At 43.6% G+C, this 13,333-nt stretch overlaps 1 protein-coding gene and 1 pseudogene across 1 annotated transcript; both read right to left on the bottom strand.

Annotated features, from left to right (window-relative positions):
• Positions 1-11,418: 11,418 nt before the first annotated feature.
• LOC147427323 (uncharacterized) lies at positions 11,419-11,799 on the bottom strand. The gene has a single exon (XM_086496408.1). It carries the CDS (start codon positions 11,797-11,799, stop codon positions 11,419-11,421), a length of 381 nt encoding a protein of 126 aa, XP_086352534.1.
• Positions 11,800-12,043: 244 nt separating this feature from the next.
• On the bottom strand, positions 12,044-12,898 carry LOC147427324 (uncharacterized; annotated as a pseudogene).
• Positions 12,899-13,333: the final 435 nt, after the last annotated feature.

A 13,333-nucleotide genomic window follows, 5' to 3' on the forward strand; every position in this document is an offset into this window, starting at 1 on the left:
TGCCCATTAGTCCACACACATTCTATAAGTACCATATTTCTTTTGTACTAGTAGAACTTGTGAACAAAATGGGGATAAACTAGGTTTGACCATCCCTTTTTTCACAAGCTTGTTCACTTGCCTCATAAACTCTTCTTGTTGAGCCGATGGAACTCAATAAGGAGGATTATTAAGAGGTGAACTATCAGGTATAAGTTATATGGAATGATCATCTTGTCCCCTTTTGGGAGGAAGCTTCCTAGGAATGTCATTTGTAAACACATCTTGAAACTCGTTTAGGAAACTAGAGAATTCTAACTCCTCTTTTGTTTTATTTTCTACTTTATTAGGAACACATGCATCTTTCTTAGACTCCTTGACAAAAACCATGTAGCATGAAAGAGGTATTTTCTTTACCTTGTCTAAAGTTTGAGTCTGTACAAGTGGTATAGTGTTGCCTGCACTGCCACGTCATTAGGCCCCTCTTCAAAATGTGGACCAATCCATATTATAGTTCAGCCATGTCATCAATTATAAGCAATTTCAGTTTGTGTAAGTGTGATCTACTTTATTTCAAGGTTTAGGCCCCTCGGCCATTGATCTGTAAGGTTGTTGGGTTAGGATTTTCAATCTTAACCTTTTTTGTCTTTCAGGCCCATTGGTCGGCTTCAATAGGTTGGTAAGAACTTCTTCTGCTTCTTATGTTAGGGTTTAGGACCCCTCAGTCGAGATCTGCAAATTGACTAGGGTTAGGATCAAGAAGTCCTAACCACCTTCTTCAATGGTTGACACATTTGTGACAATCACACCCGTCTGTAAACAAGGACAGGCTGCCCTTGCCCCTGTTTGCCTGCCTGTCTGTGCCTCTATCTTTGTTGACCACTCCAATTAGTCTATTGCTGACTCAAGTTCTTGTATGCAATGCCTTGCTATTGCACAAAACTCTACTGAATGTATTTTGGTTGAGAAGTTTGCGCTCTCCTGCAACCAAATCGTCTCTATTGTCGGCCCCTCGGACAATCATTCACCAAGTGACCCATCATATGACATCTCAGGCACTGGTTTGATTTGCACGTTGGGATGGGGGAAATGGGAACACACCCGGTACACAAGCTAACTGCCTCTCTATAGCCCAGCAGGTATCCAACACCCCAAGCCACACAGAAACACGTACACACGCACACCATCCGCCAACCTTCACACCATGGACTCGCCTACGAGAAACTTCGGCTACACACAATTACCTTTATCGACACATACACCAATGCTTACCATATCTGCAAACACACTCACACCGGGAGACCTCGCAAGCCTCGACCGCATAGAAAAACACATTCAATCTGCAAGCACAATCAATCTCTCTCTCTCTCTCTCTCTCTCTCTCTCTCTCTCTCTCTCTCTCTCTCTGCACACCCACACAAAAGACCCAGAGCCACCGCTACCACGGGTGTTAATATGCACGAGACGACAAATAGACGAGAAGAATGATAGCAAATCCCAATCCCAAACTCTAATCCAACCAAACCATACAACCACTTATGCATAGCAACAGAACAAGTTTTCGGGTACACTGATGTCATCGGCCATAGCTTTGTAGCCAATGGTTTCCCTATGGATTCGATCCATGGTCGCCGGCTTCTCTATTGTGTGCGGCATTCTTCACAAAAGCAATTCGTGATCGATTGGTACTCTTTCTCCGTTCCTGGCTTCTGGCAGCCTTTGGCGGCCCCTTTACCTTCCCCTACCTGCACTTGATGGCCCTTTCCTCCAACCCAATAACGCTCCCCAGCACCTTCAACTTACCCTCGGCCCTGGCGGCCTCTCATTTACTGTAGCGCTGCCCTACAGCAGCCCATGGCGGCTCCTTTCCCCTTGTCGAGGCTTCCCCTTCATTAACCAAGGTCCGCCCCTTCTTTCGGCAGCCCTGACGACCTCTCTTGGATGGCTATCCCCTCAGCCCCTCTATTCTCTTATGATGCTCCCCATAACGCTCCCCAGCTCACACCTTCACTGGCGGGCCCCTCAGTAGCACAGTGTCCATCCCCTCATGGTGTCGTCACTCTTGAAGTCAACAGGTTTGAGAAAAACCTCCACTGCCATGCTGTTTTTTTCCTTCTCATGCAGGTGGCCTCGTGGCCCCTCTCTCTCCCTGAGGATGGCGCCCCCTTCATGCCAACTCGCATCCACCTTTCTCAGCTGACGGCTCTGCAGCCCCCGCAACCTTCTGTGCTCAAGACCCCGGCACCTCTGATGGCCACCGGTTACTCCCATGCAAAACTATCCACCACCTTCATGCCCGCCCCATGCAGCCCATGGCGGCTCCTTTCCCCTTTTTCTTCTGGCGGCCCTTGTTCCTCCCTTTGCCCCCACACACCAAGTCCCCAAGTGGCGACCCTCCTCCTCCATGCGCCATCCTTCCTCGGTTTTTCTTTTTTTGGAACTCTCTATTAAGTTCTTCTCTAAAAATAGCCAGCATGGCCTCCTTTCCCACGTGAGTATGCTTGGTGTCATAATAATCAATATCTAATTTTCTTAAATGATTTTCTCATATTAAAGTGATCATTTAATGTGGAGAAGTGCCAGGGGAGAAAAATCTAGAATATTGGTTAAGCTAGCAGACCGGCCACAGTAGGGATCCAAAGGCGGGAAAATAGGGATCCGAAGAGGGGGCCATCTGCAAAAGATCCATGTACAACAATGGGCTAAAAAGACCCTAAGGTTCAGCCCATTAAGACTTCCAAAATGCTAAGGTTCCAAAATTCAAAGGTTATGTCCAAAGGTCAAACCTAAGGGAATTGGATGCTTTGTGTGTGTAAAAAAAAGTCTTTGCATATCCCTACATGGGAGGGGGCGAGCCCTTCTTCTAGGGGATGAGAGAGAAAAACACACACACACACACATGCTCCCTTTACACAAAGGGAATTAGGGACACATGTCAGCTCCCTAGCCCAGATGCCCACAAGGTGTGCCCAATTCCTATTGGATGGCCTTGGAGGTGGACCAATGAGAATTAGGCTAGAGTAAATCTAGTTTAATTAATTTAAAAACACTTAATAAAAGAACCAATGAGAATTAAGTCTCCTAGAAGACTATTGGACAGGCTCCCAAGGGGTCCAATGAGCGCTCATTCAGGAGCCCAATGGCTTGCCTGATTCCTATTGGCCAGGAGGCAAAGGGGTCCAATGAGAGTTTAGTTTAATTATTAAATTACCTAAATCTCTCACAAAAGGGTAAAGGGGGACACATGTCAGAAGGCTATCACTTATGCTGCTTAATTGTGATAGGCTTGACTTAGGGAGGTCCAATGAGGGCTGAGCAAGAGCAAATAGCAAGAGGGCTCGCCCAAGAGAGAGGGGGGGATGATTTTTGCAAGGCATTATCACACACATATTCACACAATCTCATGTGTGAATAAAGAGAAGACTATCTATTCCCAAGCTTTCATGGAGAGATCATCACCTACTCCAAGCTTGTGAGATAGAAGCCTACATCGACACACTCTTGGCTTGTGGATGCAAATCCAACCAAGAGCCAAGCTTCAATGCATGCTCATCTCCACTACAAAGCTAATTACTAAGCTAAATCTATGCTAATATGAGTGATTATGTGAGGAGATGTACATCTTTCTTGTAAGTTACTCCTTCTTCCTCTCAATCTACTCTCATACCCTGCTAGCTCTCACCATCTTTGAAGGTGTGTGAGATCTTGGGTCTGAGAACGGGGATAACTAAAGTTGTGTTTACTAAGTGTTTTGCTTAGTGCATGAAGCTTTCATCTTCATTGCACTAGGTAGTCTTGAAGGAACACAAAGAATTGTATTGTACAATGTCTCTCTTGATGGGAGAAACCATAATACAAAGCCTTTTGGAGGGGGTACCGGCTCCATGAAAATCCGGTCCTCAACTTTTGTCAATAGCTTAATTTCTCTCTCTTTTGAAAGTATTGTTGATGCTATCTAACTAGGTGTTATGGTTTTTGTTGCTCTCTCCACCCAAGCACTCTTGTAATTCTCATTAGGAATGAAATGCCCACTTTGTTCATGCTAATTTCCGCTACACATAAGTTTTTAGAACATTAAATGTTACATTGGTATCAGAGCATAAGGTTTCTCTTTTCTTGCTCAAGAAGGGAGGTCCTCAAGCTAGCTATAAATGGTTGGTATTATTAATTGCCTGTGACTAAGTAGAATAGGGATTTTTCAGCCTTGCAGTGCGCCTGCCTTTGTGCAGTTAACGGGGCATCACCGTCGAGAGCTATGGTCGTAATAGTGGAGTCATGTGGGTCTTGCGACTTAACCACTATTGAGCTATTAGAAGCTTGACAGGAGTCGGTGCTGTTTTGGTGTGGAAAGACCCTCTCTTCTATTCCTTGCAATTAATGGTATTCGAGCCGCGGGTACAGTAGCTTGAGTGCTTTTTCTAAAGGGGTAAAGAGGAGTAGCAACTAGGGATTGAAGTGCCAAAGTACACCTAAAAGTTGTTAGAATGGCTGACAATAGTAAAGAGAGTGAAATTAATGTTGATAACTTTGATTTTGCTAATGAGCAAGCTACTAATGATGCTTCAATGCTTGTTAACTATCTTGTTTCTAGGCTTCAACAAGCCATGGGCAATCCATCTCTCCAAAGTGAAGTGCAATGGCAGCTCGGTGCTCACGAGATTCTCCAAGCTCATCACCATGACAAGAGAACACCTAGGAAGCCTCCTTGTGAGACTCCCAAAAGAGGTCTCTCTCCGATTCGGGAAGAAGAAGAGAATCCATACGAAGGGCTCAAGAATTTACTTCTTGATGATGCATCTCCTTCCCAAAGGAGAACTCAAGACCCTCCATCAAAGGAACGAGAAAGAAGTGAGTCTCCCGCCACATCGGCGGAGATGGCTCCACGAAGACGGCGGGCTAAACGCTCTCCATCACCACCAAAGCGGAGAAGACCATCACACTCTTCTCCACTCCATAATTCAAAGAGGGATGATAAAAAGCAAGAGAAGAAAAAGGCGAGAAAGAGGACACCCTCTTCTCCATCTTCTTCCTCTTATGAAAGTGATGGTGAAGACAACGAAGATCAAGACAAGAAAAGGCGAGAAAGAGGTCACCCTCTTCTCCACCTTCTTCAAATTCTTCACCTTCTGAAGAAAGTGATGGTGCAACCTTTGAACCATGAAAAAGAAGAGGCCATAGGAAATCCTACGTCGCATGGAAGAGGTCATCCAAGCTGAAGAAATTCAAAGAGGGAGGGAAGAGCATCTCTTTCCTTACCTATGATGGTACCTTTGGTGCTACGGAAAAAGTCTTGGCCTTTATCCAACAATTTGATGCGGCATTTGGAGATGAGGGCTTCACGGAGTCCTCTAAGCTACGCCATATAGCTATGCACTTTCAAAAGTCTGCTAGGCAATGGTGGTCTAGCCTACGAGCCAACGGTGAAGCTCCACGAACATGGAAAGCTTTAAGAGCTTCCATTATGAAGCAGTTTTTGGCCACCGATGCCAAAGACAAAGTACTCACCGAATGGCGAAGCTTAAAGATCTCTCCGAATGAATCCATCCACAAATATGTAGACAAGTTTTGGGACCTACAACTCAAAGCCACTGTCTTTAAAAAGTTGGATTTTGGAGAGCAAAAGCAACAGTTTTGTGCGGGCTTAACCGAAGAAATGGCGAAGTATGTCAACTCCCAAAGGACACGTACCATATCAGCGGTAATACACCATACTATGGTGGCCTCACGAATCAATTTCCAAACGGGGGCTAAAAGAAATAATAAGCCCCCGGAAAACAAGGGTTCCAATGAGCCTAAGGGAAAGGACAATGTCCAAAAGTCTCCTAAGGGCAACTCCAACAAAGCTAAAGAGAAGGGAGTTTACAAAGGTAAGAACAAAATCTCTCCTGAAGAGCTTGATCGTTATCGCAAGGATAACCGGTGTTTCAAGTGCGGCGAACAAGGGCATGCGTACCACGCTTGTCCCCAAAAGAACAACCGCCAAGATCCTCCTAGAGCTTCCTTGGTTGAAATCCAAGAGGAGGAGACTCACCAAACTCATCACAAAGGATCTCCTCTATGCCATGCTTGGGGAAAGGTAAGAGAACATGATGCTTTTATTCTCTTTGACCCTGGTTCTAATCACAATTTTATATCTATAGAGTTGGCCACCAAGCTAGGCATACAATCCTACAAGATGGGAGATTTCCTACCCGCAGACAGTGCCTTCAAGGGGCAAGAATCTTCAGTCACTCCCTTAATCGGGAAATTGAGGCTTCATGTCCAAGGCTATGTGGACAAAGAGGACTTCTTTATCTCTCCTCTCAAGCATGAGGATGTAATCCTAGGGGCACCATGGTTTGACCGCCTGGCTGCCGATGTTAAATTTCCTAAAAGGAGAATCTCCTTTAAGTTCAGGGAAAAATACATGTATATAGATGCTAAGGAAATGGGTAACACTATCCCCATTGTACATACACCAGCTTTCAACAAGTCAATAAAGAGCTCTATTTCTGTCTAAATGATTTTTGTTAAAGATTCTCAAAATGAACCTAATGCTTTAGCAAAAGAAAATAAAAGCAACCAAAAGGAATTAGAGTTATCCAATTTTCTCAAGGGTTTTCAAGATGTTTTTATTGACGACATCCCTTGTGAGCTACCTCCTAAACGAGGTAATGATGACCATGCAATTGAACTTCTTCCAGGAAGTTCACCGCCTAACAAACCTCCTTATAGAGTTTCTCAAGCTCAACAAGAGGAGATTATGTGGCAAGTGCATGAGTTAGTTGAGAAGGGCATGGTTAGGCCTAGCTCATCTCCATTTTGCTCACCGGTGCTATTAGTGCAAAAGAAAGACGGCACATATTGTATGTGTGTCGACTATAGAGCACTAAATAGGATCACTATCAAGAATAGGTTTCCCGTTCCACGGGTAGAAGACCTATTTGATAAGCTACAAGGATCGACCTACTTCAGTAGGATTGACCTAAAAAGTGGCTATCATCAGATAGGGATAGTTGATCAAGATATTGTAAAGACCGCATTTCGCACCACATTTGGTATTTACGAATACATTGTCATGCCTTTTGGCTTGACCAATGCACCAGCCACATTCAACCGCTTGATGGAGAAGCTATTCCGGCCTCATCGAACCTTCACTGGAGTGTTCTTTGATGATATTATCATCTACTCTAATTCATTAGATGAACACAAGCAACACCTCCAGGTAATACTTCAAGTTTTGAGAGAGAATAAAGTTTATGTTAATCGAAAGAAAAGTAAATTTTTATTGCAAGAGATTCATTATTTATGTCACATTATCTCTCAAGATGGCATCCAAATGGATCCATCAAAGTTAGAGGTAATAAAAGGATGGCCTAAACCAAGGAATCTTCATGAACTAAGAATCTTTATAGGTATGTGTGCATACTATAGACGCTTCATAGAAAATTTCTCACAAATAACGGGACCATTACATGACCTAACAAAGAAAAGCGTTAGGTACACATGGTCTGCTAAGGAGAACAATTCTTTCGAAAAGCTTAAAGAAAAGCTTATCTCTCAACCTGTGCTTACACTACCGGGGCTCTCAAAAACCGTTTGAGGTCCAATGTGATGCTTGTGGTGATTGCCTTGGAGCTGTTTTACTCCAAGAAGGGCATGCCATAGGCTATGAGAGTCGAAGGCTCGACCCTATTGAGCAAGCTCTAGGCATATATGAAAAGGAACTCCTTGCAGTTCTACATGCCTTAGACTCATGGAAGCACTATTTATTGGGGACTCCTTTCATTCTGCGGACGGATCACCAAAGTCTTAAGTACTTCATGACGCAGACCAAGCTCTCCGACAAATGAGGTGGGCAAATTTCCTTTTGCAATTTCATTTTCATATTGCTCACATTGCTGGCAAGCATAGTCAAGTAGCTGATGCACTCTCTAGACGGCCGAGAGTGAATGCGATTTCCATAGCAACTCACAATGATGTATCTTCAATGATAGATGAGTATGCTATTGATCCCGATTTTAGAGATGTGATTTCAGCCCTTGCATTAGGGAAGAAAGACGAACCATTTACTTTACAAGATGGTTATCTTCTCTATGGCAATAGACTATGTGTTACTAACTCACTACTTGAGAAATTAATGTATGAATCTCATGCTCCACCTTATGCGGGGCATAGGGGGATTCAGTCTACCTTAAAGGGAATTGAAACATATTTCTATTGGCCTACCATGAAAGTGAACATACAAGAGTATGTTTCTAAATGTGTGGTATGCCAAAAGACAAAATTTGATAGAGGGAAGCTAACTTGGATTGCTTCAACCCTTGCCAATCCCTAATTCACCATGGGAGAGCATATCCATGGATTTTATCTTTGGATTGCCTAAGTCTATCCATGGGAATACGGGAATATGGACAATAGTAGACAGGTTCAGTAAACAAGCTCATTTTATACCTGTCAAAAAGACTATCAAAGCCCATCAAATGGCAACCCTCTTCATTTCACAAATTTTCAAGTACCATGGCTTGCCAATGTCTATAGTGTCGGATAGAGATCCTAGAATGACCAGTAATTTCTGGAAGGGTCTCTTTGAGAATTTAGGGACAAGGCTAAACTTCTCTTCGGCCTATCATCCACAAACGGATGGCCAAAGTGAAATAGCTAACCTAACAATTCTCGATCTACTAAAAGCCTATGTAACTGAAGTAGATCAAAGATCCCAATGGGAGAAGTACTTAACCTTAGTGGAGTATGCTTACAATAATACTGTACATACTTCCACGGGAAAAGCACCTTTCGAGGTAATTGAGGGAAGATAAAAAAGTCCCTTGCTACTTAAGGTACATGGGAAGATCTTCGCTACAGATGAGTATAGCCGAGACCTACAAGAATCTTTTCAAAAGATTAAGGATGCTATCTCTATCTCACAGCAAAGGCAAAAGGCTGTTGCTGACAAGCGCAGAAGAGCCCAAGCCTTTAAAGAAAACAATTGGGTCTTGTTAAAGTTTCCCAAGGCTCGATTAAGGTACACAACGGGCAAGAATCCTACAGGCCACCAAAAGTACTATGCTAAACTAGCAAAAAGGACTATGGTCCCTTCCAGATTCTTAGGCCAATCAATGATATGGCCTATCAACTCAAGTTGCCCAATCATTGGCTCATACACAATGCTTTCCATGTGAGCCTATTAAAGCCTTACAAAGGAGAGCCACCTCAAGAACCAACTATTGAAGAACCACAGGAGATCGAGGACCAAGAGGAGGTGCTGCAGCCCGAGTCCATTCTCCGACATAAAGACAAGGTACTAAGAGGTGGTAAGACTATCCGACGATATCTTATTAAGTTTAAGAATTATCCTTTTGAAGATTCTAGATGGATGCAAGACATACAATTAAAGGATAACCTAAACCTTGTCAATGCTTACAATGCTTCCCAAGAGTAAGCAAATGTACAAAATGTTAAAAATGAACAAAGTTTTTTTTGTCTTATAAGACTCTCTTTTTCTTTATTGTGCACAAAAATGAAGTAGTATGCATGCTTAGATCAAGTTTGCAGAGACGACGTCTCCCAAACACCAAGTAGAGCTTGTCACTCTACTATGCAAGATTCATAGGACTAATGTGCTGACATGCTTGCGGTAGCCTCAGGCTCTCAAGCGCCAGATGGACTAGTCATCCATTGTGGAATGATGTCGTAGGGTAACATAGGGATCCTCTACCCGCTAAGAAAAGGACTCATGAATATGCTTTATCTTCTCTACACCATAGTCAAGGACGACTATGATTTCAAGAAAGAGGTAATGTCATAATAATCAATATCTAATTCTCCTAAATGATTTTCTCATATTAAACTGATCATTTAATGTGGGGAACTGCCAGGGGAGAAAAAGCTAGAATATTGGTTAAGCTAGCAGATCGGCCACAGTAGGGATCTAAAGGAGGGAAAATAGGGATCCAAAGGGGGGGGCATCTGCAAAAGAGCCATGTACAACAATGGGCCAAAAAGACCCTAAGGTTCAGCCCATTAAGACTTCCAAAATGCTAAGGTTCCAAAATTCAAAGGTTATGTCCAAAGATCAAACCTAGGGGAATTGGATGCTTTGTGTGTGTAAAAAAAAGTCTTTGCATATCCCTACATGGGAGGGGACGAGCCCTTCTTCTAGGGGATGAGAGAGAAAAACACACACACACACACATGCTCCCTTTACACAAAGGGAATTAGGGACACATGTCAGCTCCCTAGCCCAGATGCCCACAAGGTGTGCCCAATTCCTATTGGATGGCCTTGGAGGTGGACCAATGAGAATTAGGCTAGAGTAAATCTAGTTTAATTAATTTAAAAACACTTAATAAAAGAACCAATGAGAATTAAGTCTCCTAGAAGACTATTGGACAGTCTCCCAAGGGGTCCAATGAGCATTCAGGAGCCCAATGGCTTGCCTGATTCCTATTGGCCAGGAGGCAAAGGGGTCCAATGAGAGTTTAGTTTAATTATTAAATTACCTAAATCTCTCACAAAAGGGTAAAGGGAGACACATGTCAGAAGGCTATCACTTATGCTGCTTAATTGTGATAGGCTTGACTTAGGGAGGTCCAATGAGGGCTGAGCAAGAGAAAATAGCAAGAGGGCTCGCCCAAGAGAGAGAGGGGGCTGATTTTTGCAAGGCATTATCACACACACATTCACACAATCTCATGTGTGAATAAAGAGAAGACTATCTCTTCCCAAGCTTTAATGGAGAGCTCATCACCTACTCCAAGCTTGTGAGATAGAAGCCTACATCGACACACTATTGGCTTGTGGATGCAAATCCAACCAAGAGCCAAGCTTCAATGCATGCGCATCTCCTCTACAAAGATAATTACTAAGCTAAAGCTATGCTAATATGACTGATTATGTGAGGAGATGTACATCTTTCTTGTAAGATACCCCTTCTTCCTCTCAATCTACTCTCATACCCTGCTAGCTCTCACCATCTTCGAAGGTGTGTGAGGTCTTGGGTCTGAGAACGGGGATAATTAAAGTTGTGTTTTGCTTTGTGCATGAAGCTTTCATCTTCATTGCACTAGGTAGTCTTGAAGGAACACAAATAATTGTATTGTACAATGTCTCTCTTGATGGGAGAAACCATAATACAAAGCCTTTTGGAGGGGGGACTGGCTCCATGCAAATCCGGTCCTCAACTGTTGTCAATAGCTTAATTTCTCTCTCTTTTGAAAGTATTGTTGATGCTATCTAACTAGGTGTTATGCTTTTTGTTTCTCTCTCCACCCAAGCACTCTTGTAATTCTCATTAGGAATCTATTTTAATGAAATGCCCACTATGTTCATGCTAATTTCCGCTACACATTAGTTTTTAGACCATTAAATGTTACACTCGGCACGGCTATCGCGAGTTCCGCCTACTCTGATTTCAGAGCTTCACTCTGTTAATGCCAACCCGATCATCAAAAAAATTGTTTAAAATGGTGTATGCCGTGGTGGATCATCGTTTCCAGCTCGAATTGACATTCGAATAGTAACCGACCATGAAGCCGCACTCGAATACAAATGTTTTTTGACTCCGCTCACCTTGATGTCCGATCCGACATACACATCATAGCACTGTCTGCCTTCCAAGTCTTGAGAACCACAAATGATCTGTACAATGTCGCATTTGGCATACACATCTGGATAGTCGGGTGTCTTGCAGATATCTCGCTCGGAATCCCATATCATAAACTTTATGGTAGTTGGACCCAGCGTCCCTTGCTTCATTTCCAAACTTGTGATATCATCCTTTGCTCCTGCCACCTGTGATTGGACAAAACACTGACATCTATCCACTAGCAAGCGCCCCATCTCAGAGTACCTAGCCCCTAGCACCATCAAGCACTTGCCCAATGTACCTGCCATTTACCTGCAAACTGCCATGCATGGACTTCTTGCATCTCCATGGGTCAACAGAGTTGGGTTGTACCATCATTGCCCAACCCCTTGTTGAGCATTTATGCTCAACCATAGTATTATCTAGATAGAATATCAGTGCATAAGAAGAAAACTGATAGATATTATGTACATAAGAATTAGATAGATAGAGAGATCTTCATCTACTATAGAGCCCGCCCTGGTTAAATGGAAAGCCATAGGCTTCCCCAAGCATGATGTAAACTCCACCTGGATCAAAAATATAGCTTTGGTCATCGTCATCCGTTTGTAACACATAGGCAAGTATTCCCTGCTTTGCACCTGTAACTTTGTCAGCCAAACTGTCTTGTAGACCTTCATAGCAACACCCTTCAAAAAGTTGTATATATGGACTATCTCCACGCCCAAAACAAACATGCACACCCAACATATCTTTAGCATCCTATGTCTCCCAGCCATTGTCGAGAGAGATCTCCATAGCATCATTGTCTTTAAGCAAGGCAACCTACGGCATCCGATCATCCGAAGCAAACATTGGCAAAACCTCATCTGTAGGCTCTTCAAGCGGTACTGGAGCAGGCACATAGCCTCGGATATCCTGTATCCTTGCCATAGCTTTAGCAACCAAAACCTGCGACCCGTCATCTACATTGACCACCTGCTCATCGAATCCCCAATCAAGACATTCTTCTTCAGTCAACATGGCCTGAACATCACAAGGCACGAGAGAGGGTTGCCCAACCCCCTGGTCTTTTCAAACTAGCTCTTCACCTGCTACCTGCTGTTCTTTGACCAAATTATCAACATACATAACATCATAGGTCTCATACCTTGAGAAAGCAGAATCTGTTTCCCATGTGCTGTCCGTATCGAAGGCACTGCTATAGCTCGAACACAGCTCGGCTTTCTCCACAAAATTCACCTACTTTGGCACTTCAGCTATTTTCTCCACTGCTTGCTTTTCAGAATACACTTGGTCAACCACACCAGATGGTGCCCGGTAGACTCCTCTCTGCAACTGTTGAGGCCTCATAGGCCCAAATGCTATCGTTTCGACTCTGTCATCACGCCTATCCGCGCTACTACCACATGTGCATCAACAAAGGGTTGGATTACCTGAGCCTCTTCCCTAGCAATTGGCCTTGGCACCAATGGACTCGCGAGAACCTGCTTTGCCTACTGCTTCTTTAAAAGCTTCTTCATCCGGCTCTGTGCATAGGCTACTGCCTCCTCGTACGTGCACGGTCCATCTAACTCAACTTTATCCCGAACTTTGACATGCAAGCAGTTCATAAACTTGGTCAACTTCAAAAAATCGGCATTCTCTACAGCAGTTACCTTGACCAACTTGCTCCATATGGCCTCGAACTCCCACATGAATGCTCGAAAATCACCGTCAAGGCTTTGCTTTAGGTCATCCACCATTTGCTTCACTTCAATCCACTGCGGGTTCGAAATGCCACTTCCA

Source organism: Adiantum capillus-veneris, chromosome 23 (assembly GCF_014529385.1).
Source record: "Adiantum capillus-veneris isolate H3 chromosome 23, ASM1452938v2, whole genome shotgun sequence".
Taxonomy (NCBI): Eukaryota; Viridiplantae; Streptophyta; class Polypodiopsida; order Polypodiales; family Pteridaceae; genus Adiantum; species Adiantum capillus-veneris.